This window comes from Betta splendens, chromosome 24, assembly GCF_900634795.4.
Source record: "Betta splendens chromosome 24, fBetSpl5.4, whole genome shotgun sequence".
Classification (NCBI taxonomy): Eukaryota; Metazoa; Chordata; class Actinopteri; order Anabantiformes; family Osphronemidae; genus Betta; species Betta splendens.
In genome coordinates, this window is record NC_040901.2 from 10625396 (window position 1) to 10653381 (window position 27986).

At 47.4% G+C, this 27986-nt stretch overlaps 1 protein-coding gene across 3 annotated transcripts; it reads right to left on the reverse strand.

The window, feature by feature from the left end:
* Nucleotides 1–1753: 1753 nt before the first annotated feature.
* Nucleotides 1754–27939, reverse strand: lpgat1 (lysophosphatidylglycerol acyltransferase 1). 3 transcript variants are annotated; one of them, XM_029141721.3, is made up of 8 exons: nucleotides 27349–27936; nucleotides 26452–26710; nucleotides 17983–18101; nucleotides 16883–16978; nucleotides 14714–14993; nucleotides 10884–11010; nucleotides 4620–4726; nucleotides 1754–4395 (listed from the first exon to the last, which is right to left on the reverse strand). In XM_029141721.3, the coding sequence occupies exons 2-8, from the start codon at nucleotides 26687–26689 to the stop codon at nucleotides 4244–4246; spliced, it is 1119 nt and encodes a 372-aa protein (XP_028997554.1). In that variant the 5' UTR covers nucleotides 26690–26710; nucleotides 27349–27936; the 3' UTR covers nucleotides 1754–4243. The 3 variants fall into 3 exon arrangements, with proteins under 3 accessions (XP_028997554.1, XP_028997555.1, XP_028997556.1); XM_029141722.3 differs by lacking the exon at nucleotides 27349–27936 and adding an exon at nucleotides 26788–27329; XM_029141723.3 differs by lacking the exons at nucleotides 1754–4395; nucleotides 4620–4726 and adding an exon at nucleotides 9910–10797 and having other exon boundaries at nucleotides 27349–27939.
* Nucleotides 27940–27986: the final 47 nt, after the last annotated feature.

A 27986-nucleotide genomic window follows, 5' to 3' on the forward strand; every position in this document is an offset into this window, starting at 1 on the left:
TTGACCAGCAGGACCACCTGAAGGGTCACCATCTGACAGCAACATGCAACCTCTCACCCTGCTCCTATTTCTGGGTATCACATATGTCATCACTATAAACCGTCTGCATTGAATGGATCAGCCTTGGACGTTGTGCAGGACAGATCAGATTACTTTTGAATTATTCTCAAGATACTAAACTCAAATCAACTCATATAGTGTGGTGAGATCACAGTGATTAGACCTATGTCGCCAACATCGCAGCAGCATTAATGCTGCTTTCAGAGTGGGTAACTGCAGGTAAAACATATGACTCCAGCCCAACACAACAGTAGTCTGAGTACATGCATCTGTCAGAAATCATCTGCTGCTTTCAGATTACCTGTCACCACTCACGCCACCAAGTCAGACCGTCTCAGAAAAGGTCACTCCTACAAAGAGCTGGGGGAGCTTGGACCTCAGCCCAGGACAGTCGGGGCGAAAAACTCACAGACGACTAAAAACCACAGAGGCAAACGGACGCCTGGGGCCGCGGTGACGTCGGCCGCCCGTTTTAAAGGCCAGTTGAGAGGAAGAGACAGGACGGACACAGATGCGTCTCATCCGGTGCCCCTCACATCTGCTGGGGAGCCGGTGTGTCTGTGATGGTGGTTACAGGAGTCAAACGTTAGAGCAGATCACACACACATGCTTTAATCACACACCTGGTGGTCGTTCTTCTTGGAAAAGAGGGAGGTTAAGCTAATAATAGGATTTCCTTTGCAAAGAGAGGAATTCAAATATTTCCCCGTTCTCTTTGTAAGTGCTGGTTTAATACTGAGGGTTTGATCTCGCACCCATCACGCTGGCGGAAGCTGCCGCAGTGACATTCAACGTGACCCCTGCTCTCAGGAGCGAGACGCCTTAGTGCCTGCTGACTCGAGGGACGCCGCCGCCGCGGCATCCATCAGGGAGCAGCCATCAAGCATGATATTGGGGACACGGGGGAGCGGAGAAATAGCTCATCGCAGGCGTCCGGGGAGGAGAGGACACAGAGGTTCCTCCGGAGATTAATCTGGCCGTGATGCAGGTGACCACAGGAGCAGACTTTTAAGCTGAGAGTCCGAGCAGGAGAGCAGGCCGTTCCTCTTGGCCTTAGGTGTCCTGGTGGTGCATGTGTAATCCCATTTTCCAGCTCACGTCCCACCATTTTCACCCACCACTCTCATTGGCTGCCCAGAGCATGAGGGCTTCCTGCAGACCCCGACCCACCGCTACTCCAGCCGATGGAGGAATGTAGTGGATGTCACGCAATGGTGACTCCAGCTTTCAATTATAACGGAGCAAAATACCACATTTATGTACTTGACCCACACCTCCCGCTGAGGTAAGCCAATCCCTGCGCCTGGTGCCGGGTTCACACCATCTTTGCTCACAGACACGACTGAAATCAGAGATCTGTAACAAGAGCCGGTGGCCGTCGCCGCTGTTAAACAACACAGGCTTCAGTTTCCAGGAGACTGCAGAGAAAATGACAAGTTGATGTCTACTTTGCCAAATGGGGAGAAAATAACCACTTTTACAAGCAGTTTTAAAATCAGTGTGGATGATGTGGAAGATCCAAAGTAACAAAGTAACTTTAAAGTAACTTTAAATTAATTTCAGGAATTAAACTTAATACAATAGAAAATGTCTGCATCAAGAAAAAAAAATGTTCCAGTGAAGAGGGTGGGGCTGAAATCTTGTAGCTATAATTGATTTATGATAAAGTAGATTGAAGGGAAGCAGTGGGCAGTTTAGGATCTTTATGATGTTTTATTCCAGCACAATTGTTTGTGTTGTAAAATGGCTGTGTAGCAAGGAATCAAAGGAGACGTACAAAATGGAAAATTACAGACAGTCCTAGTATAATTTGTTTAAATTCCTAATGTGTTTATCTCCTAAAACCACATGTTGGAAAGCATTATTTCCCTGCCTTCTTTGGAAACATGGTCAAAAAACAAACAAACAAAAAAAAAAAAACCCAAAAGGTGAAAAGAATGATGACTTATTTCATAACACTCTCAGCACGGAGGAGAATCTGAAAGGGCCGTTGAATGAAGCGCTGTTACAGTCAAGTGTTTGCACCTACCTGGTCAGGTAGCCCTTTTTAATGTCACACAGGGAGAACAGTAGCTTCTAGGACGCGTCGGTCAGGACAGTGATAACCGCTGCTCCTCTCTAATTCCCCTAATTAAAGCAGGCTAAGCAAATTACATGTAATTTACCTCGGAGCAACACAACGGAGGGCGAGACCGTCGCATCGTAGCAGGGCCCTGCCAGACCCCCCCACTGAACACTGATCCCTGCCTCGCTGGCCCAGTTTCAGCTCCACTCCTGGAAACAGCTTGATAGCTGGGACTGCGCTCCACCGGGACGTCAGGTAAGGCTTGACAGTCGAGGTTCTCCGCTAAAATCCTGATTATCCAAAATGCACAATTGCACAAGTTGGAAACTGGGCCCATGTGCTGCTCTGCAACAGTGTCGGGCAGCACACACACGTACAGTAGCTGTAGAATAAAAGAACAGCAACTAAAAGAATACAGGGCAACACAGAACTGAAGACGTGATCCTCGTTTTTCCTTTTTTTAACAATTATGATAATTTAAACTTAAAAATTCTCCGACACCAGAACAGACTCCGATACGCTTCCAACAGTGACGACTCTTCCTCAAGCTTCGTTATGTACAAGATTTCAACATACTGTGACATGAGGACGACAGCGGAGATGGACTGTAAAACAAAAGGCAAAATATGACCCACTCGCGGTGAAGTTGGCGCCACACTCCGACATCACAGAGCAACACAACATGAATAGTATATATCAAAAATGGAGGGGGAGAAGACAACCACACACACTCACTTAGGCAGGTTATGCTGTAAATTTACAGTAATGACACCTATAGTTCTGTGAGCCAAAATCTCTATTTTAGAATGCTGAACATTAGGGTAGCTTTCTATAAAAATCTGCCCCCCGGTCTTTTCCCCCACCCCGACAACACTAAGCATATGGCTTAAATATTTGTAAAACTAAGTAGTCCAGTAGGGGAAGGAGAGTCTGCCTTCACAGTCAGGCTAGCTGAGATGATCCTTAGACGTCTACTCTGCTGTGGAGCTGCATGTGTTTGTCTGCAAGTGTGTGTGTGTTCGCACGCTGGACAGCGAAGGGTGCGAATGCAGAATCCCCGGAGGGAGATCCTTCCCAGGTGATCCGCCTCTTCTTGCTGCGTGCACCAGCAGGGTTTTTCTTCCTTCCTTTTTTGTTTTTAGTTCTTTTTTTTATTTTTAAAGCAGCGTGGAGCGCTGCCTCGTCGTCCGCCTTTCTTTTTTTTTTAACACGCTGAACAGAAAACAGATCCTTAATCAAGCGCTGCATCGCGGCCGCCGGCCCTTCAGGCTTTCAGCAGGGCCAGCGGTGTAAACATGATCCCTCGTCCTCGGTGAGCTCAAAATACTGCCTCGCCAGACAGACAGACAGACGCACGCGGGAAGAAACGGTCCGGGCCATGGCGAGAAAAATGGAGACAACAACAAATACGATGGCTGCTGCCGTGGAGATATGCAGGTTCAGGGGAAGATTAAAAAAAAAAAAAAAAAAAGAGGAAAGCGGTTACAGCTACCAGTCAGGAGTCGGTCCTGGGGCAGGGAGCTATTAGGGCAGTATGGATCCTTAGTGCAATGAAGGCCAGAGGAGCTGGCTGCACCGCTCGCTCTGAAAGGTCTTGCCAATAGGAACGTCGGCGGGCACAAAGACGGGTCCAGTGGGATTTGACTCGCACCAGGAAGAAGAACAGGGGCAGACGTTATGCTTCTAGTCACTCACTTGTGTCCATACATACTTTATCCTTAGTAAAAGTACTACTGCTAAAGCCTGGGAGGAGGGAACAGAGAGAGAGCGAGTCCGTTCCAGAACCACGTCTGGAGGAGTCCTGAGCCTCGTTTCAGTAACGCTGAATAGAAGGTTATGTATGAGTGAGTGTCTGTGTATGCGGACGTGTAAACATCAAACATCGAGATTATTCTGCTAGGCCGTTGCAGTGGGTGTGTAGTGTGAGAGGAAATGGTGCGTGTGCTCAGTTTCTCTATGACATAGGTTGTGTAATCTGTGTACTTGTTTTTAGATGTGTCTCCTCCTTTTAAAATGTACATTCATCCATCGTATGGGGGCTAAACAACGCTGGGCCGCACACTAACTGATCCTGAGGCTTTTCCAGGGGTCCAGTGAAGACTTTGCTCCTCAGCGCGCTCAAAATAAACAGCAGTAGAAGTACTGGAGGACGTTGAACCAAATGTAGCCGGAGGCGAACGCGAACGACTGGACGAGACACAGCCACACGGGGTCGAGGGTCATCAGCCGGGAAACCGCCTGCTTCTGTCCTTCCGGAGGAGGGAATGATCCTGCACAGGGGCACAAACACGCCTGGGATTAGACGACTGCTTGTTAATAAGTCTGCAGGAGTTGGAATAAATGAACAGTGACATTCAACTAAACCCTGATAATCTCCACAGGCGGAGAGAGTCCCCACAATATTAGTTCCATAACCTTTCGGAAAAGCACATCTGCAAGAACCAGTGTGTCATTCTACTATTGTTGCAGTTCCACTTCACCAAACTAGACGAACCTTTGTCATAGAAGTGAGTCAGCAGCTCTTCCTTCTCCACAAACCTCTGATACAGCCAGTCAGTCAGGGCCTCAGCCTCCAGAGGAACCTCTTTTATTGGGTACATCCTGCAGGAGAAGACAAAGATTACTTAAGTTTCCCCTCAGCAGAAAGCGTCGGCATTGATCTGTTGTGGAAGCTCGGGTCCAAATGCAGGGTGTCAGCGGTGGCCCCTGAGCAGAGTCTATTAGAGCGCTCTGCCCGTTTGCTGTAGCTTCAGCTTGTTTGGGGGATTCATTAGGCGGCAGACTCATCAGAGTGTCACGGGGAGACAGAAGTGCTGAGGGTCTGGGAGAGAGACAAGAGAGCGAGCGCCAAAAAACATCTTTATGAGGAGCGAGTGGGAGGAAAATGTCAGAAAAGTCGACCTAAAAGTGTTAAATCGGTTTCATCAAACTAGTGCTGACCTCAAAAAAGCGAAAACGCACGGACAAAAAAGCTCACTGTTGAATCGGCAGCGCAACGAGGCAGCACGGTGAATAATAAAGGCTCCATCAATCAGCTTTTATTAAGCGAATCAATGCAAAGTGAAGAGAATAAAAACATCTGCGATTACTGATCACTCTGGGTAATTGGCCAAACAGTTTAATACTCAACGAATTAATAAGCACAGTCCAAAGCAAAAAGAACTGCTCGAAAAGCCCAAAAGCTTAATACCATCACTCTACAACATTACGAAGAAATCAACTATATATAAGAAAAGGGAGACTTTCCCATAAATTCTAATGTTTTTGAGTCAAATAATAATTGAAAAATAAATAATTATAAAACAACACTGCGCTGCAGCTATAATAAAATCTAATAAAAAACGCTTAGGTGAAATCTACTTTCCGGCCAGCAGGGGTCTCTAGTAGGCTGCTCTCCACACAGCTGGCTCCTGGTCACCTTCAAATAGAGGTTACAGTCTCCTCCCCGAGACAAGCACTTCAATACCCAATATTCCAGACCACAAAAAAAGTGAATCAAAGCCTGTGAGAGAAGCCGTAAGACAAAAGTAATAACTCATCACTAAAGCAATCAATAATATTTATTGTCTTTTAGATGATGTTGTTTATGTTTATGAGGTTAGAACCTACAGTATGACAACAAACACAAATGTCTGATTTAAATGTGACAATTTATTCTAAACGATACATTTGACCATTCTTTTTAATAACAGTAGGGTTATTTTCACTGCTTTCTGGTTAAATCAGGAGAAAAGTAATAATTAGTTGCCACAATTACAATTTCGTTAGTGTCTGCACAACATCCACTGGTTTGACATGTTTGAAAACCATTTAATTATTAAAGTGGCTTCAGTGTCGTCTCAATGAGACACTTTTATTGTCGCAGAGTCCATTTCCTGAAGGTTCCTGCTGCACAAAGCTGAACGGAGCCACTGTCTGCGTGCACACGGGTACAGACGCTCGCTTGTTACAGTAAAACGCAGCCTTTGAACCACAGCGGCCCGTCAGGCCGAATCAGGAAGGGGCCGCCTGTTCCAGAGATCAGAAGAGCAGGAGCCGGTGATTTACTGCAGACTTCCGATTGCTTGATGTATTGTATGTGCGCGTCTGTGGAAACTTCTCATTATCCAGCAGATCGTTGCGTGGGTGTCGCTCGGCGGAAAGTGCGGACACGGTCCTGTCAGAGTGGAGCGACTTTATGGCCCGCAGCGGCATAAATCGCCTGTTAAACTGAAAATAAAAGCCACCGCTTTCATCTGTCAAAGGTTCTAATAAAGCCGCGGTTCTTTGTTTCCCTTCACGGCAGCGACGCCGGCCCCCCGAGCGGCGCGGCCACCTGATATGTGATTAGACGCCCCACAAAGCTGCTCCCACTGGGTCTGTGGGGATCTGGTGTCGCTCACGTCGCTCCTGGAACCAGACACGGACGCGTTCTCAGAACAACGGACGTGTCTGTGCACTTTTACAGCCGACTCGGCAGCAATTAAAGAGGTTAAATCAAGCAAGTGGCCACCACAACAATAAAAGCCCTGCTTTCCAGTAACTGCCTTCTAGTAGTGAAAAGTCACTTCTATTAAAAGCGATGACAAAAGTTGTAGGATTTATTAAATGTAAGTTGATAAATTAATTAATGATAAGAATCAACATGTGAGCCCAATTAACACCTGCTCCGGTCCAGGATGCCGCCCGTCGCCCCTCGCATGCCCCGCGACAGCAACCGATAGCTGTAACCCTGGCAGCGGACGCCGGGACCCGGCTCGTGCCGCTTAGCGGAAGATTTGAGCATTTAGAGGGTTGGGTTGGGTAGCGGCGCGGCGCGGCGCAGCGCGGGGCTCCGGCTGAAATATTCATGGAGAAATCAGGATCTTTCCGTGTCTACAGCAGCTGCACGGGCCGCTGAAGGCAGCTGAAGGCTTGTGGGAGGCGCTGCTGATTCAGGCCCACAGCAAATCAGCACAGTGTGCTTAGACAGCATCCAGCATCCACCTTGTATCAGCTGCTTCAGGAGTTTCTCAGACATTTATTTGGAGAAGGCGTGTAGCTATATCTATAAATGCGGTTTCAAGTACCCACTGAAAGACTCAATCAGGAAGCGTGACAGGGTTCACATCCTGTTCTTCAAACATCTGAGTGTCAATCGCCCTGTTGACCGATCTGATGACAAAAGACGGGTGTTGACATTGAGGCGGTGGGGCTGGCGATGCGCTGGCGTGGGGCCACAGCGACGCTCTCGTTTCCAACCTAACCCACTTGGCACTGGCCGGCTTGTTAACTTGACACCCTGGCATAGAGACAGGCAGCGGAGGGAGAGCTGCCCTTTTTCCTGTCAATAACCTCCAATATCGGGCCCGTACGCGCCGCACGTGGATAGACACGCTTATTTACAACCCGCGCCTCATTGATTGTGGCCTCATAATCAAGAAAACCCTTCAAATACAGTCAGCTTAATAGACACCTACATATTCCTAATATGAAAGAGAAATTATGAAGGAAAACAGTGCAGATGAGAATCTTTAGATCCATTTACAGCCTTGTGTGAAGCGCTCAGCTTCTGCCTGTGCGCCTCTTATTCGTCAGATACCGGTCCCCCTCCAATCTGGGCTGAGAAGCTAATTAAATTTAGGCTGTGGCTGGAAACGTCTGTCCACTCAACACGGCTCTTTGGAGGGCAGCCACTCAATGTTTGGGGACTTTACACGCCCTGAAATCTCTGGCAGAGAAATCTCGAGAAACAAAACTGTGCCGTGGGAGGTCTGCTCTCAGGCACGATGCAGGAAAAAGGTGAATATTCAGATTAGCAGCCAGTGTGATTAGGGAGACACAAAAAAGCCCCCAGTCCAGGTCCCTGTTGGTTTCTAGTTAGAATAACGGGCCTCATGCAAGTGCAATGCGGCTCCAAATCCCAGACTGCAGGCTTAACTTTGTTTGATCGTTGCTTTAACCATCTCTACAGAGGAAAATCAGGATCAATAATGAGATTTCCTTGTGTTAATTAATAACTAGTTTTCAGAATAGCCATCACAAAGTGAAACAAAAACTCAAGTCATCACTTGCAAAATGCCAAGAAGTCTTATCGGAAATCATTGGGGGACGTTGGAGCGCTGTCGTTAATTGCTCCATTTAGTCCTTAATCTGTTTCCTCTCTGGCTCGAGGGCGTCGCCGCTGCAGGAAACGCTTTGGCGTAGAACGACGCACACACCAGAACCGCACCAGTGCAGCAAGGTCTCAGCCAGAGGGAGAGGAGTTCAACAGAAACAGCTGACTTTTCAAACCCGCTTCAGAAAAGAGAATTTGAAAAGGCAAAATTGAAGCAGGAGTTTCTTTGTATGACCTGCTGTCAGTGGGCAGAGCCAAAGATCAAGGGTTTGAACGGAGCGGTGAACCAAACCGTGTTTTTGTAACCCTTCACCCCGCGCTGATCGCTGCGTCTACGTGGCAGAGGCGGACTTTTATGACCGTGACCATGTGCTGCTGACGTTGTCATCTGGGTTCGTACACAAAGCACCGCCGGGTCGGCATCGCAGTGACCCGTTATCAGAGCAAAGGTCAGAAGGAAGGGGTCATAGAACCTCTGCAGCAGGGTGACATGGAGGACTTTGAACTCAGACGCCTCTGATCCACTGACTGAGGGGACATGGATGTGACCTGGGAGCATGAAATCAGTCGAGCAGGAAACGTCGCTGCTGCTTAATCCAAAACCCGAAGCTTTCCTCCACAAAGAGCTTGTGGGGGAAACCTGCGTCGGCAGCTCAGGACGCCGTACACCTGCAAGCTCACCGATTCCATTCGCCTCGTCAGAGCCAGGTGTGCAGCAGAACGCGCCCGCGTGATGACCAGGCACGCGCCATAAATCATGTGGCCGCTCACATATTCTCAAACGCCGCCTTTCAGAAACGCACACAGCAGCAGAAAGAGAGGAGAAGGTGCATTTGAAAGAAAGGGATTTCAATGTATTTAACACCCACCACTGGCCTCACTCGGCCTCTGTACACCCACCTAGCGCTCCCATCTGCCATTCACAGAGGGCTTATGATGCTGCAATCTGGGAGGCTGAGATTATATGGGGAGAGGGCAGAGCGGGGAGGTGAAGACTGGAGGCAGAGGGACGTAGAAGGATTAAAAACAAAAAAAAAAAAAACAGTGCTCAACGTGGATTCATCTAAAATATTACTTAATGCTGAGCTGCTTTGTTTTGAAGCGAAGGATCAGGCGCAGTAATTGTAATTTTTACAGACCTAGAAAAACGCTCAAGGTCAGTTTACGCAGAGCGCGGTCGAATGCAAACGCTTCATGTTTTCTGGTGACAGCTGACGTGGACGTGTGTGTCCGCATGCTGATAGACGGGCTTTCCTCCCGCAGAGGCGGACGCTCCGAGCAGGTAGACGGCGCACGAAACGGGTCGAATCGCCGCGCGAGCAGCCGGGCAGAGCTCCCTCTCCGTCCGACCGCCTCCACCGCAGACTCAACATGCTGAATCACTGCTGGCGGCAAAGGCTGACTCTGCTATAAGCCAAGTGAGACGGGTCTCTCCACTGGACGGGTTCCGGTACCACTACGAATTCCAAAGTCAAGACCGGTCGGTTTTCATTCAGATTAAATTAGCGCAAACCCAACAAACCATCACTTGGGTTGGTTTCTTTATGTCGTCACTAATAAAACTATACTATTAATTAGCCAAATTTAGAGTGTGGCAACGACATCCAATTCTAGGATCTGGGAGAACAGGGTGTGTGTGTGTGTGTGTGTGTGTGTGTGTGTGTGTGTGTGTGTGTGTGTGTGTGTGTGTGTGTGTGTGTGTGTGTGTGTGACACCCTGAGGAAAATGTCCCTCACGCCTATAATTATGAGTGGTTAAAAAACGCCTTAGGGAAACACCGAACTGCATCGTCTTGAGCAACATCCTGGTTTGCACACATGCAAACTGAAAAAGCAACCACCTAATGCAATAAGACCCTGAATATAACAGTATTTTCCTGCCAAGTGACCGATTCCACCAACTCTGACTTCCCTCCTCTGAAATAAACCCGTTTCGTGGCATTGACGAAGGTCAAGACATTTTGGTGTATGGGGACAAACATTTTGAATACTTGTTAATGACGCCGTACAGTAAATACCAGGAGGCCTTTTCATGGGTTTTGCTTTTATAGACTCACTAAAATGCACACACCTTCCTAATGTGTCATCCTTTAAAGAATGCAAGCAAACAAATGTTGCACCAACAGCAGCGCGCGTCCTGAAGCGACGCAGTGAAAGCAGCACTGGAGGGTGTCCGCGTCACCCGTGGCCCCGCGCTGCCTGCTCCCGTGGAGTGTTTTCCTTGATCAGCACGCAGATTAATCCTCTGGTTGACTCTGCACCTGTACCAGCGTGGCCCCGAATTATGTGATCAGCGCCGTGCGCACGCGTGTAGCGGGTGCAGCTGGGCCTTCAGCTCGGTTTGGCGCCGCTCTGCTCGTCCTCGAGGTGGAGCGGGACTAGAGCATCCTCTGCTTGTCTAATTACAGACCCAACCAGTCCTCTGCTTTAGCTCACTAAACTAGGGTTTATGGATCACCTTTACATTAAGCATTCATCAAACACTAATCTTATGCTGCATTTATCCCATGATGTCATGTCATTTTCATGTGCAGTAGCCTCTTTGCATGTTCTGCCTGCGCCCAATTTGCATAATAGCACTGGTTCTACTGCTGCCTCTGGTGTGAATGACAAATGGTGAGGTCAGAACAAACAAAGGAAGTGGGTGAAAGGTGAAGGCGGGGAACAAACACTGCATCTTTACCTGTAATGTACGTGCGTGACGGTGGGAGGCCTGTAGCCGAAGATCCAGGTCTGGATGTCCATGGGTTTGGCTTTAGGATAGGCTATAGTCATATCTATTACCCACTGCAAGCCTCTGCGCTTGTTACCTGCCAGGAGAGAAGCAAAACACAGGCAAGTGAGTCGGGAGGACAGCACAGTGCAGGCTCCAACATGCCCACACAGGATGCTGGGGCGCATCCACATGTGGTACCATTAGTTTACATGCCTTCCAACCACTTCTCCATCTTAGGACAGCGTCTGTCTGAGACGCTGCCTGGAGATTTTTGCATTACAGCAGTGCAGCCAAACGAAGGCTGGTCACCTGCCAAAGCGACTGGTGGAATACCAGCTGACATCCCAACTAGACGGCGTTGGGCCGGCGGCTACGCTCATGATTCACAGCAGAAGGAACGGTCTCACCTCCAGAGCTGACACGTCACATTGATATAACTTTACCAACAAACGCGCCGTTTGTAAACTGCTATTTTAAGGTTTCACCTGAAACTCATGGGTTCAGACAGAGAGTAAGGGGAGGTAAAAGGGAGAGGGGGCAGAAAGACGAGAAATTTCACATGGAAGAGGCAATGACACGAAATAAAACAAGTTAGCAGCAGTTTGCATAATGCAAGGTCAGCTCCGCACTCCGTCTCCCATAAATACATATAAAAAAAAGCGAAAGAGGGTTATGATCGTGCTCATGTATCTTGTCTAATCATTAATTCAACATCTGCAGTGCTTAGGCTGAGTTGAGTGAAACACGGCTTGTGTTTCCGAACTCTCAGACTCGTCCTTCCAGGACGCACAGACGGAAGCAGGCGCTGGTGTCAACATCTGGCAGCGACAGCAAACAAGCGCGCTGCCTAAACGACAGAGTGTTGCTTTAAGCTCGACATCAAGACCGTCACGCCGGCGTGCGAGCGTCCCGCGACACGTCTGTGCGACAGGGTGAGCTCCACGCCTAGGAATAACCAGCACTGGCAAGTTACTTTGAACATGAGTAATGCAGAAAGTTTGTGTGACAGAGTATTAGAGTTCTGAGTTCTAGAGTTATGCCTGTTTAGAATACAATGAGCAACGTGGAAAAGAGAACTAACCCAAAGCCAACAGATGCCCTGCACTTTAAATGGAGCTGTAGTGTGACTGAGCTTTTCTTATGGGTTCATAAGCAGGCGCTCATTTACGCCGATGCTGCGGCGGCGGCCGCCGGGAGAGGCCCACATCTAAGCTTTCGCCGCAGGTAATTGGACCCAGAGCTCCGGCCAAGTGTGCTGAAAGGCGGCCACGGTCTCAGGTGGACCGCCAGCCAGAGCTCGGGGCCCGGAGCCAAGGTATCGCTGGTGCCCTGCACGGCGTGACAAACAATACTGTAATAACAGCAGCCCTGGTAATTTACAGTGACACCGGAGATGGCAGCCCGGTGTAAACAGTTAGAGGAAGGAAATACACTGGCTGAAAGCTGGCCCTCCATCAGGCCACTCTGTCGGCCAATTAGAACGTTTAAAGCACACCTGTCCCTCCTACTGGCCTGCTGATTGGTTGGTCATATGATATCATATCATATCTGGTTTACCTATAGGTCACTCCCAGCATAAAAGACTCATAGCTGAGAACTTTGTTCACCTGTCAAGGGTTAGTCCACGTTTATAACATAAACCGTATCAGTCCTTCAGCCGCACGCTGGGCTTTTCTGCAGGCAGGCGGTGACCCATGTGTTGTGTATCTGCACCGAGCTGTGTGTTTAGCCTGGGTGACATCGCATGGCTGATACACAGTGGCACACGCATTTACATCAAACCCCGTTTCCTCCAAGTGGCCCATTTGTCGGCGAGTGAGTCAGCAAGCTCTGGGCACCTCTGCAGCGCGGGGAGGGTCAGCGGGAGACAAAGCTGTGTCTTTGATCAGCACACGCACCGCAAGGCTGAGGGACACCGTGCTCTTCAGGGTATGTACATTATTGCCCCTGTGCCACAGGTTTTAATGGCATTAGCTCGACTGCAGCAACCAGCTTCCCCTCCTGAGGTACTGGAGCCGAGGAAAGGACACAGAAGCAGGAATATCAAACTGACCAAAGAATAAAGGCAGGAGAAAATACCAGAATGCAATTAATGCCTTGAATCAGCTGACACCTATAGAAACCCTGAAACGTTGCCTTCTGGCCAGATGTTATAAATAACACCTCTGCCCACAGTCAGTGTTGGCTGCAAGGATGAGATGAACGCTGAGCCAAATTAGCAGAGCCAACACAGCATAGTTCCAGCTCGCGCATGGACGCAGCGCTGGTCACGTGAGCTTGTGCTCCTCAAGGTCTGCGGCGGCTGATTGAGACCCGTCTTTGCTTTGACAGTTTGTCCAGCAGAAGGGCAAACAGATGGCATGGTGCCGTTAGTGCCGAGGCTGTAGCACAGAGCTAGAGGGCCCATGTTTGAAGCACTCTCTCAGTAACGCCGGCACATAGTCTCTCTGTATTACTATTAACACAGCACAGCCTTAAATGGGTTCTGAAGCCCGGCCAGCAGAGTCCACTGGGTAGCAGAGCAGCGTGCACCGCGGATGGGAGCTCGGTGCATCTGTAGGTTTATGGCCGCTTTAAAACCGTGTCTTTTGCTGAGGAGGATTCAAGCAGGTTTATGGAGATATCGAGATGAAATAGCTGAGAGGAAAACGTTAAACTGAATTTAGGAGTTTACGCCCTGAAAAGAAAATCTGACTTAATTGAAGGATCATCCTCTTGCTCATTGCCTGTAATTAGGGCTGGACTCTAGACAGAAAAATGACTCTCCTGAAAGTCACCACCAGAGCTTCAAGGACCTTTGTGCAATTTCTGGTAGTTCTGAAGATGCTCCCCTTTATCTCCTCAACATTCATTTAAAACAGGCCTCACGAGGGCCGTAGGACAGCGAGGTATCGATTTATTGCTTCATGTTTAAAGCATGCAACCATATTTTAGCTATAACTAATGGGTGAAGTCCTTGGAGAGGCGGTATTTCAAAAGTTTTGTGAATTCTTGCGTTCTACTTTACCAGACATTAAAATACTGCCGTTGCAAAAGAACTTTCAAATTTAGCAAAGCGAACACAATAAAACTTCAAATCCGAGGTTTTAATACTTAACTGTCCCTACGTGAAACCAAAATACAATCCCTTTCCCCTGATTCCTGAAAAGACACCAGCTGTTGAAAAGATCTTATGCTTATGTGCGCTTATCATTTTAAATGTCGTGACCCAGAGGACATGTAAATGACATCAAAAACTAAAAGGGGGACCAGGTTTATGCAGAAACTGGATTTTCTCAAACTAAAATAACGAGAACACTTGATTCTTGGTCTGCATTTAGTTCTGCTGCTATATTATATCTTATCTATTCTATAAAATCTTGGAAAAAAGCATCAGTGACAGGAGCTTGTGTCAGCACTGGCCTCCATCCATCGCACAAAGACACCGCGGCCGTCACCTGTTCAGTGAAATGACTGTAAAGCGAGGGTGAAAATAGTCAACGTGTGCCAAAAACAAATTCACAGACGAGCTGTTCAACAGCTGTAGAGACGAAACGGAGCAAATGTCACACACAGATGCACTAAGCTGGTCAACGTCCGCTATGTGTAGCATTCCCTCACAAACACTTCCAAGTATGTAAATCTGATACCAACCTTTACTAGAGGAACAAATATATACGCACTATTCACAATATAGAGGTTAATAGCAGCCCGCACTGTCCAGCTTTAACCACAGCCACATAGGAGATATTCTTAAAAATGTGCAACACCGTCTTTAAAGAAGCTTAAAATGGTTCCAGCACTTTTCTGATTGTCACCTGTCTGGTTGGAGGTGCCGGCGTCGCTGCCCACGCTGCCGTTCTCCAGCGGGGCGCACAGGGTTTTCAGGATGACGTGGGTGGCCCCGAGGCGAGGCAGCGTGACGTGGGTCAGGTGGGGCAGAGAGTTCTTCTTGGCGAACAGCTGGCTGGTTTCCCGCCGCTTGCGCAGGAAGCCGCCCTCGGGGAACAGCACTATCCACTTCCTGTCGCGGCTGTGGTAGTATTTGTCTAGGTGGTCCTTCAGGTAGATCAGCTGTTTGTCTCTGTGAGCTTTACCCTGCAGAAAAAAAACATCACATCATGAATGTCTCGTAAAATATAGAGAATTAAAATAGAGCCAGAGCAGATCAGATGTTGTAGCTGCACTGGAGCAGCATTAGTGGCCCAGTTGAATGGACTCAAACATTAGAAGCATTAGCCGGGCCGGTAGGAGGAGCAGCATCGATTTTTAGTTAGACCTGGTCAAAAGCGATTCTAAATGCATTAGCACTGTTGGCCTGCGCCACGGACGTGTGTGTGAGAGCACACGTGTGTTTCAACTGTGCAGCTGTGTATTATGAAACCACTTCTAACCAAGTGAAGATGTCAGCACAAGAAATCCGCAGCTTGGTTGGTTTATATAGATTCCGTTGGCTCTTATGGAGCTGAACATGTCGGATTTTACAGACTGAACAACCGGCATTTAAAAGGATTTAAAAGCCAGGGGCCCAAGTGATATTGTTGGAAATGTACCTAGCATTAAAAAAATGATATAAAAGGTTTGATTAAAGCCCCTGTACCACCAGTAGCTGTGGGACTGCCATCAAAGCACGCTGTGCTGATATAATGATGCTGTCTACCAGCCTGAGTGGACAGCAGATGCTCGGGAGGCTGGGGCAGATACTTGCTGTGCTGTGCTGTGTGGATGTGTGAAGTATTCTGGGAAAAGATGTCAAGAATGCACACAAGAATGCTGGCGGGGATCAGAGGAGATGATGGCGGAAAGGGCCAAGCCCACTTAGGCCGTCCACACAGCCAGTCCGGCTGCGAGCGCACTCGGGGTGCTTCACCCTTGGCACAGTGCCTGACGCGAGATTCCACTGCACAGCATTTCTATGACCCTAAAAGAAAAAAACTCCTTTGCCATCATGTTTCTGCTGCACAGAGAACAGATAGAGAAATATGTTGGGTTTTTTTTTTTTTCAAAAACAAAAATGTGGACAAACTGTTGGCTGCTGGCACCGGAAAAACAAGCAACGATCTCACTCAAAGTGATGCAATGGTATTTTTAAACATTTGCCCTATTGGAGCCGGTGCCAAGTCCTGCTCAGTGCCACACAGATACGTCCACTGGGAAAAGATCTGCGCTCTCCAACACACAAAGTATCAAGAGTATATAAAATCTAATATACAATGAGTATTTATGTTGATGAGGATATTATTCATCTGCAGTCACAGCAGGCCTGGGCCTCTTCTGGGTCACCAGACCTAACTAGCAGCTGTCTACAAATACCAGAGAGATGGTGATAAGTTATCAGCCATGTTGGTTGTGCTTAATGAGCCCAGTTTCCTGTAGAACCTTTACCGAAACTAATAATAATGTTCATAGTCTGAGGTAGTTTACGGTTAAAGTTGTTTCTCAAACATCGTGAACCTTCCATTAACACCTTCCAGGTGTTGGTGGTGGTGGACATAAGGTTGTATTGTGTAACTGGAAGATGCTTAACCTCCCCCCTCAGTGCATTTTCTCTCCATGTGCTTCTCGCTGATCTTTTTAAGCTCTTTGTGAGAGGAGCAACCATTTCGCGTTTCCTACTTTGCCTTCTGAAACCTGCACTACGTGCCAGGAATCCCCCGAGCAGAAGGCGCCCTCCAGGCTCCACGCGCGGGCCTGTTAGTGCAGGTCATACTAATCAACCAGAGGTGGGTCTGACCCAGCAGGTTGGAGCAGCACCTCCCACACTACTGTCCAGCACCAACACGAGGACGCCACAGCTGCAGGAAGCCTACTAATACTTCTGCTGCCCAGCTGGGACAAGCAGATGGATGGCAACTTTTGCAGAGTGCAGGAAAAAAAACAGGACAGCAGTAGCTGGGAGGAAGAAAGAGTTGGGTTATGAGCTAAATGTCTCCCTGTGACAGAAAGCAGTAATAATAATAAATCTAAATATTTATTATGGTGCTTACCTGTCTGATGAAGAAGTCCCCATGGATCAGGGACACTAGGCCAAAATTGGTGTATTTGAACACATGGTCCATCAACCACATCATTTTTCGTACCACCTGGGGAAAAAAAAAGGGACAAACACAATCAACATCTGTAACAAACCCATCATAATTGTCCTAAATCCCACGTTGAGACCAAGCACCAGCTTCCGCCCCCTCAGCGCACTTCCACCCTCATGACCTGCACCGACGCAGCTTTGGCTTACTGTCCTTTCAGTGCTAAGAGGATAAACTGGGCCAGAGATGCAGTTGTTGCGGCTGATCATGTCGTGCTGTTGCGGTGCAGCTCAGCAGCTCCGGTGCAGTGCAAGCCTCAGTCAAAGGCAAAAACGGAGGAACGTCACCGCTGCCTGCGACAGCCTCCAATAGACACAACGCGACCATGTATGATAGGAGGTCGGAGTCCAAATTCATCCTGTAGGTGAAAAACTGCACAGCCAGCGTGGACGAAACAATCCTCCTCACTTCCCACTACTCTTCAAACTAGTGCAGATGCATCTCTGAGACCCCTTTGTTACAGCCTTATGATACCACTAAGCACATGCTTCCCTCTAAGCTCTATTCATTCTTTGTCACTACAGCCAACGTTCAGACATGTTTTGCTTCACTGCCTGTTTATAGCCACCAAACGAATGCATACGATCGGCCAGAAAGCCCAAAGAGCAAAGCTCCGGTCAGTCTCCACTGACGGTTCAGATCACACCATCACATCTTAATAACTCCGGCATGTTGTAGACTAACACTAAGAATTCCCTCATCCTCAACAGATTATTGAAAGGTCAGTAGAACCGTTAATAAAGCCATTAACTGCCCACACTGAAAGGTTAGAACAGGGCGTGTAATTCTACAGGAATGTATTATTAACAGTGACACAGACATACAAACATGCTCAGACAGCAGCCTGTCTGGCAAACGCAGAGCTATGCAAAGCCGGCTGCGGGCTCAAAGCGCTGAGTGACTTTTATTCGCTCCGACGTCACCCCGTTCAACCTCGACACGCGCGCATTCTTGGGTTTCCTAAAAGGGACGCGCCGGGGCAGTGCTGGTCCATCCGTCCTTACCGTGCCCTTGTCTTGCAGGCACATCATGAGGGTGCACACGTCTCCTGTGGATTGGTGGTTGACAATGACCATGGCTTCCTCCTCAGAGATGGGCCGCACGTCGTCGCCCCACTCCGTTACTGCAAAGCAAAGGACACGCTCGGGTTAGACACCGAAGCAGAGGCTGATGCGAACGCATCGAAATCCCTCCAGAACCATGCAAAAATAAGGGTTTTCCTCGTGAATCCACAAGGTAATTAATTTATTGTATTCATCTTTGGCCCTGTAACAAAATAGGTTAGTTGAGATTGTGACTCTAGAAACAGTAATGCAACTACATTTTACTTACAATTCCTAGATGCACATTTGTTCACTGAATGAAAATAAAAAGCCCAATCGTTTCTGCTCAGTATCTGAAGTTGCACTTGTGGACCCATTTCTTTTTTTAGCCGATAGGAATGTATTTTTAGTAAAGAACGCAGCAGGTACTTGACAAAGAATGTCCTCAGTTTAAAGACATGAGGCTTAGTGTCAACACGTAACGTACAACAGGCAACATCAGTGGACACTCGGGAAGGAGAGCTCCTCCAGGGACTGAAGTAACCGTGCTCATCAGGCTGAAGGTTGGTTTGAGATCCTGCTGGAGATCAGAGTCATTTGCATGTCACTATCCATAAACACACATACGCTCCACAAGAAATAAAGGTACGACTGGAGAGAGAAGCCGCTTCCATTTCTTTGGTATCAAAGTGATAAAAATACTAAACGCAAAATATAGCTGCAGTTCTCTGGGCCAAGTACAGACGTATCAGGCAGGGTGCACTGCACACAGGTACAGGGAGGTCTCATCTGCCCACAGAACTATTCTGATCATGAGCCGACAAAATGGGGAGGATGTGACTCATTTGCTGACTTCACAGCTGCTTCATTTAAGTGACGCAGCAAAATATTGCAGATCAATAAAATACAATAAAACGGATGATGCAGACTCATTTAATAATCTGATTTTGGACATTCAAAAGGTTGAACCCAACCAGTGACTCTCATGAGTTTGACCTAAAAGAAATGTTATTTTAAAGCCCCTAAAACCAATTTCAAATACACACTCCCCAACAGAACAGGTCATTAAAACAGAACAGACCTCTAGGCCACACACCAGTGGACTATTGTTCGTAATAGTCAATGAAGCAGTGTTTCTATCTGATAAACGCTTTCAGTGCAACAATGACCAGTGTCAGTCAATATCAGCTCCTACAGAGGAGGACCTCTACCCCTCCGCTCCTTCCACCGACTTCCACAGTCGGCCCCACTCCTGCTGGGAGCATCCAGTCCACTTCACCATCCAGTCAGTGCCTCTGATTGATACACACGGGGGCTGCAACAATGGAGGAAGCGCAGCGCATGCGAGATGAGGCCTGACAACAATAGCGGGGCTGGAGAACTCGAGCTTCCTTTGCAATTTAAAAACACACGGCTCAACATCTCGGCACATTAGCAGAACCAAGGAGGCGAAGCGATGAGCTGCTAGCGGGAATCCCCACGTTTCCTGAATACGGCTCCAGATCGGAGTAATGTAAATGTTGAATCAGTCCGTGTGCAGAGTAGGTGAGCGCCTCACCTCTAAAGGGAGTTAAAAACCACGTTTATCATTTGATGCAATACATTACACCTAAAAGAAACAAACTATGACCTATGAGGAAACCACCATGTACAGGCACATACCAGATAAACAAGCTGGGGCCTTTATGGTGATTTTCCCAGTGCTCATGCACAGCCCCTCCAGGCCTTCTGTGATACCACCTTGGGGGCTAATGCTTGGCAAAACGGAGCCCGGACAGACCAGTTAGACGATCGCTGGCCGCCAAACGCACTGCACCAAGATTCTTGCTGCTCGCTGTTAAAGTCACGAGTCTAACTGTCAGAAGCTGAGACGGGTTCAGCCTCCAGTCCGGCCGATAAACTGTCGTGGTGGAAACTGATAATGTGTTATCAATATTACTATGAATTCATGAGACCCCCCGTCATGGTCTCATTTAGAATGACCGATGAAAACATTCTCCTATTGGGTCATTCAAGAACCATTTCTGGGCTCAATCCACTTGAGCAATTAACCATCCTGAAAAAAGCTGTTTGTCATGTCAACCATACACCACGAGCGCAGACAGCACAACAACAACCATTTGATTTTAGAAAGTACACAAAAGGCTTAAGGTCTCCTGTCACGTCCTTGTAAACGTTATTATTTTAAAATGAGAGTCTCATGACAAAAGGTTCCGAGCTGGTCTCACTTCACCTTGATTTCCAGCCCACTGTACCTGCTGCTGGCTATTCATATGTTCAAAATGACGCATGGTGCAATGCTAATAAATGGTTCACTGGCAGATTCTGAAAAATGCACTTCACGGCTGCAGGAACCAACACTAAGAGCAAACACTAAACAACGTGAGCTCAGAGTGGGCCATTACTGTGAACTGCATTATATTCCAGAGGGAGAAGACGGCCACTTAAACAGACACTTGAGTTTGTTAGTGTCACTAGAAGATTAAAAACAACCTGTGGAGCTCATTGTTCATTTTACATCCTCTGAAACGCTCTCACTCATTTTTGCCCCAGCTTCAATCACATTGTGTTTTTAAATCCTTGCACAGTAAAAAAAGGGGTATCTGTATGTTCAACTTGGGCCCGTCTCACCTTCAGGCCTCTGGGGGACCAGATCAATCTCCCGGAGCAGGAAACCAGAGCACATTCTCCAGGAGAACGACATATCTGTGGCGCTGGGGTGCACGAACCCCGAAGGCAAAGTCATTTCACGAGGAGCGTGCATCCGTAGTTGCACAAGTCCCCATTGTTGCAGGAGACGAACGTAAATGATATCACAGAGATGGGTCATCTGTCAGATGGAATACATTAGGGAAATTGTCTTTGAGAGATGACACAGTTAGAGCGGCGGCATGACAGCCATGCTGCAGGCGCGCTGTCTAATCCGCTATCGTTGGTCAGCTAAACGGTGTTACTGCTGACCTTGGTGCACGTCGCTGCACTTCCGTGTCTACAGTGAAGCTGCAGAGGTATCCCCGCGTCTCCGTTACAAATGAGGCAGTGGAGCAAAAGAGGAAGGAGTACAATGGTGTGCGACAACCCATCAACATAATGGCTTATAACACACACATTCTAAACCCAAATAGTGTTCAGTAGCAGGTTCCATACGTATCATGAGTCATTTTATACCTGTACTCTATACAGGACCAACACTGCCCTGGTTTGTTCCATAGTACAACTGTACAACCTCAATTACTCCTAATTCAACCGCCCTCATTAAAAGCCAAAAGCTCATTTGACCCCGTCTGCTGTTGTTCCTCGTTTCAATTACATCACATTAGCATTAAAATATGGATTTACCCCACGTACCATGTGCTGCTCGTCCACACTGATACACTTTCTATTCAGCTGGGGGCAAAACATCCTCCTCCAATGATGAAACATGTATCAGAGCGTCAGAACTAAACTGATGTCACCTCCCATTCATGCCGTCGGCCTCAGCTGACCCCCAGCTGCAACACACTGGAATTAAAGATCGCACACACTCACATACACACACTGGATGAGGACCGAACAGCCACCAGCGCTTATCTAGAAAGGTGGATAATATACCGAAAAGAACTATAAAGACGGTGAATGACAGTCAGAGGAACGTCAATCAGAGACGATCTGTACACGCCCACACAGTACAGAGAACAAGTTTAATCAGCCAAGTAACTGATAACACTTGTGTGGGTGCACAGTGACCATACAAAGCTGTTAATGCATTAAGAACGCTTTTCTGTGAGATGATACATTATGAATTGACTCCACTTCGACTGCAACAGCTTAAATCATCTGAGGTCTGATCGGTCCTGGTCAAAAAACATTTCACAGGGTACAATAAACCAACCTGTATATAATCACATCACCTCCGCCTGTGGGAAATAGTTTCCATCACTTTAAAGATTTTAGGTCAAAAGAAAAAGAATTGACTTATTAATTAATAATAAACAAAACACGTTGCAGCAGGATTTTTCTTACTTCAAATTACAAATATGGAACCTTGAGTGATGGCGGAACAACATTTTTCATTTCCCTGATCATTTGCGTGCTCTGTAAAGTTAAAAACTGGTCGTCATGCGTTACGCAGACTCTACAGGCAACATAGTAAAACAGAATGAAAGCTCTGATCTCATCCCAGGTCCAACGGGGCGGCCACTCATCACGGGCCACGCAGTCAGAATAATCCTGGCTTTAGTGCACCTGTTTGTGCCCGTTTCTCTGACCAGGCCTCATAACTTCACCGTTTCTGTTGACGATAGGGGGAACGATAACGCGGACAGGCTAACGGATGACAGAAGCTGCCGAGAGCTGGAAGCAGGAGCATCAGCAAAACAGCGCCAGCATCCGAATATGGTGAATGGTGTATATGGTGTATATGGTGAAGTACAGCTCCTCACATCACCTCCAACTACACTATCACCTCCATTTCTGTTGTTTTGCATAACAGCAGCCCCTGTGCAGTGGAGTGAAGTAATAGTTTGAACTGTGCTGGAGGATATTTGCATAAAGCTTCTTCCTCTTCTTTCCGCCTAAGAGACATTCACACCAGCGATGACGGAAGCTGCAGGCCTATGGCGAAGCTGAAGTTTTGAGGGTGTGTTAAGAACAATCATTTACAGGTTATCCTATGATTGGACAGCTGTCGCTGCCACCGACACACACACACACACACACACACACACACACACACACACACACACACACACACACACACACACACACACACACACACACACACACACACACACACACACACACACACACACACACACACACACACACACACATGTCTAATTTGTTCCTACAAGTCCTATTTTCTACTCCCTCACAGCTAATGTCACATCGCATGTTAGACAAACAGGAAGCCAACACAAGCAGTCTTTGCTTTGCAGAAGGGCAAGCAGTGAACTTTACTCTGGAAGCGATACGACCGACAGGCTCTCATCCACCTGTTGCTGAACTCCATCACCGTGTATTTGCATAACGCACCGGGGAGCTTTTTCCTCTTTCTTGCACAGCAGGGGTTTATGCAGAGTTTCCACTGATCATGAATAGTCACTCTCGCTGGTGTAGGTAGCTTGTCGTTGGGTGTGTGAATACCAAAGCAGCTGTGTGCTCGGTCCAACCACACTCGGTGTGTTTACATATTCCTTGAGTAAGCAGATTTCTCAGAGCCAATGAACTGAATCATTTCTTCCAACACACCCACCATCGGTGTGTTTACATGGACTTACGTGACCCGGTTATAGTCAGCTGTCTCAAATAACCTGATTTCCTATTTGTCATGTAAAGAAGAAACCCAGTTTTCTAATTGGAGTGGGGAAATAGACAAACCCGGTCCCTCTGGGTATGTCACTGCATGTAAACGCAGTTAATAAAAAGGACAACACAGGCCTTTTGTGCGCCAACTCAGTAGAAACAATGTTTTTTGATCTCTCCAATGCCGTTAATGTAAGAGAGAAGCTCCTGCAGATGCAGGTGAACCCTTACAGCCTTCTGGCTTACCGACTACCTCAGCGGTCTGTGTGTTTCTTAGCAGGTGGTCTGCGACACAGGAGCACCGCAGGGGGCCGTCCTCGCACCTCGCAGCGTTCATTTGGGACAACGTGCAACAACCAGCCATCCAAATGGACACAGGCTACACAAGAGCCCCAGCGATGAATAGGCAACTGTGTCATAAGCAACATGGAATTCTCCAACCGCAGGCAGGGGATTAGGGAAACCCGATTTCCCCAGCAGGCTTCTCCCACTGAGGTGCAGACAGGTTGGTGCAAGACAGTGGAAATTATTACACAGTTACAATCAACCTTGGACCCTTGCACCCACTGCTCGCCCAGTGGCAGCCGGGTGAAGGTCCAGAACCGCTGTGACCCTTAGATATAAGCATCTGACTAATGGCTTTTAGCATTTTACACTGTCTGCAAAGTCTTTCATAGACGCTAAATGAGCAGCTACAGCACCGCTGTCGGTTGGTGTCTCTTTGGTGCAAACTGTTCTCATTTCAACTCGTTGACTGTTAATCAGCTCCGCTGGAGGAATGCAGGATGCTGCTTTCAGCTGGGGCTTGAGTTCAGCAAACATTTAATGGACACTAGAGGAAAGAGAGCATTCACCACACACCAGCTCACACGCTGCACCCTTAAACCAAAGGTTTAGGTGCAACTTCTCGTTCAACATCAGGATCGGGCTCTAAAAACTTTTCCAACGAATCCTCTTTGGAGGTGAGGTAAATATGTGGTGTTGTAGATCTAAACACTGGCAGAACTCACTACTGTAAACATGATCGATACTATTTACAAAGCACTATTGTTCTGCCGCTCTAGTGGAGATGACGTAATATGCTTCACGTGTGATAGGTGGCCAGAGAGCCGCGTCCGGGCTGCAGTGGACACCCTTGTTGTCTGCACACACCTATAGCATGTGAATTAAAAGAATTAATAAATAACTAAATAAATAAAATGAATACAAAGAAATGTGGAATATCGTTAACAAAACCTATGGGTACTCAAATGAGCATATTGTAAGAGACAGACAACTGAGAAGCGTTTTCATTTTTAATTAATGTAACAATATCTTTACGTGCTTGACTTCAAATGTGAATTAAAACTGCATCAAAGCCTGAAAATCTGTTCTGTCCAGTCTCAAAGCAGGAAGCAGGCGATCATGTGACCGCCTCGCTGGGGAAAGGTAAAAACGTTGATTGACCCCATCTTTGTCTCCGTGTCCTTGAATGCAGGTCAACAGCACTAATGCTCACACACGTGGCTGCATGCCGATCTGTCCAGTAACACAGGTCACCATGTTTATTTTGCCTGTATGCCTTGTGTCCTGGTTTACTGCACAGATGTCGGTTGACATTGTTCTTCGTAATACGCATGTTTTTTCGCTTCAAGGTCACATCAGCTGAAATGTTGCGTGTCACAATAAAAAGCTCATACGATATGAACCAAATTCTGCACTTGTGTCATGTTGACGCTTGAATGAAAACATTTAGTCTCACATGATTCTGACCATTTTTCACTTCAAACATAGCTGTAATTTTTACTGCTGTACACGCATATAAGCTGCACCTCACTCCTCAATGCAGTTAATCAAGGTCTCTAAAGCATATTGCCTAATTCAACAACAGGTATTCCATAGGCTGGACGTTTTGCATTATTAATCAGTGCCTTGTTCCTCACAATGTTCACCACTTAGCAATTTGTAGGCATTTTGCTCGCAGCTCTCTGCAACCAAACGCCAGCAATGGACTGGAGAACTTACAGATGCAGAAGCAAACAGCTAAGAGGACTCCACAAACACTTGTGACATCCTGCTGTACACATGCTGGTTGCATTTGTTGTACGGCTTCTGTACAACTGCCTAAAAATAAACCTGTCGCCTGAGCAGCAAATCACATAATTAAGACTTCATCTAATTATTGCCTTCACAAGTTTACGAAAATGTAAAAGCTGGAAGTAATTGAGTCTCTATTATATGACATATAAAAGCAAAAAGCTGAATCACAACAGGACATGAACAAACTCGCATCTGAAGCAAATACTTCCCAAATCAGTTTTCCAAACAATTGCTGTCATCAGTTCAACTAATCGTTTCACATCCACTAGTGATGCTGCTCATCAGTGCATGTTAAACAGTAGCAGATCCACCAACAATGCAAATGTGGACATATTGTGTGTACCTCCACAAATAGCAGCAGACCAATCTAATCAATGCAAGCCACGGTTCTCACAGCAGCACAGTTCTAGAATCACGTTATCTTGATAGATCGGCTATGGAAATGCTCTTCAACGTGAAGCAAGGAGCAGCTGTGCCGCTCAAGATTCTAAACAAAGATAGGCATTGTTATTTACTTTTCCTCCGCTATGTCATATTTATTCAACAATTTGCCCTGACCCTGTCACTGACTTGTTTCCAACACACCCACACAGGTACCTATGTAACCCTGTGAAGCTGCTATCCGGATGCAGTATGTGGCCATAATCAATTTGTTTCTCCAATAAAGACTTGATAGACGTATTTCCATTACTTCATATATATCCCATGTTTATCTGGGGTAAATGTGTAGATACTATATGTCCTGCTGAGTTTTTTTCCATCCCGAAGATAAGAAGAGTCCAACTTGTGTTTAGGAGTCTTTCGTAACAGCAGGAAGTACCTAATGCTCTCCAGAGGTTTACTAGCTGTATACTTTTAACTGCTTATCGCTGCGTCTTCAACACAGCACAATCACAGGCTAAAGTGCAACTCTGCTGCTTTTAGAACAGATATGTGCATACTTCAATGACAAAGCTGTTCATCATACAAATATAGATTGTGTGTGTGGGGAAAGAAGCAAAAGGAAGAATGGCTGTGTGTGTGTGTGTGTGTGTGTGTGTGTGTGTGTGTGTATGATCGGTTTGTTACCTGTATAACCAGCAATCCAGCCCCACGAAGACACCATGGCCAGCAACCATTTAAACATGACCCCCTCGATGTGCCAGAAAGTGGAGCTGTCCCATATTCTCAGCGGCTGGAGGAGCAGCAGGTATAAGCAGTACGATGGGATGGCTACACAGTTGTTGAAGAACATAAACACAAAACGGAGCACAGACTTGAGGAGAACCCAGCCCAGTTTGCCGGCCCCGTCCACGAGCTGTGCCATCCTGACGCGCGCCGTCTGAAACTGAGACACAGCACAAGTTAGCATCTCTGGCCGGCTCGTTTGACGCGCACCCAATTAAAAAGGAGCAACCTGCGTACTTGGCGTTGTTCCTGCCGTAAACAAACAGTGAGCAAATCCGCAAAAGGAGCCAGCGTTACACCAAGCGCCGTGGCAGCCGAGAGGGGGGAGTGCGCCGCTAAAGGCTGGAGGGGAGGCTACTTGGAGGAGTTGAAAATGTAACCTGACTGCTAATCCGCCGCACTCATTCTACACTCCCCGTCACACGTGAATTGCACGACGGATGTCTGGCCGGCCATAAAGATCATGCATGCGAAGCCAGCGCCATAAAAGGACGAGGCGCACGGGACATCGAGTACCGTATGGCTCGCTAGCTAGCTGTGGGCTGAGTTAGCATAACGGGAGCAGATGTTGAGAAACGTGTGGGCTGTACGTCTGCCTTTGCAAAACGCACCGACGCACGCATCGAATGCACCTCCTCGACGTAAAGTGTGTGGCATTTTGGGAGATTACACCAAACTATACGCTCGGACTGTGGGTGTCTGGGGCTGGTTCGGGGCGCAGTGCCCGCGGCGCCTCATCCAGAATTTAGACTGTCCCTGTAATTCAATGGTAGTAAAAGGTCTGGTAGCTTTACTCACCCAATTAATGTCAGTGAAGCCTCCAAGGACGGCCAGAGATAGAGCAGCTAATTGTTGAAGCGATATAACGCGTGTCACGTGTAGCTAACCCAAATGATTAAGTTAGCAATTTCTGCTAGTTGACATGGTCAGTTTATCAAATCCGTGAACACGCCTGTTAGCCGTGGAGTTGCAACAAAGCCTACGCGACAAAACTCCATTTAGCTAACGTTATCCGGGGCTGCTCGGGCACGGCGACTCCCGGCGGGCACCGTTAGCTCGCTAGCTAGCTAGCAAGCAAGTCCACTTGAGCGTCGCTGGCTCCATCTCAGTCAGAGACACCGGGATTAACGCTGTTCCTCTGATGCATCATCATCATCGTTATCATCGTCAAGTTAGCTAGCTACCGAGCTCCCAACAGCGAGCGGCGGTTCGGGCCCGTTCTGGGTTCAGCGCTGCGGGTTATGCAAACGCTACAGAAGCTGTAAACATTTACAGCAAAAACGAAAATAATCGATTTTTAGATTTTGAGAGCCCGTTATCCCTCTGCAGAGCCTGATTCTCAGCGCGTCAATGTACACAAAAGATCAACAGTCAAAACGGAAATGTGTCTTTTCCTGCTTTCAAAATAAACGTTTGGCTCGAAAACCCAAACGTGA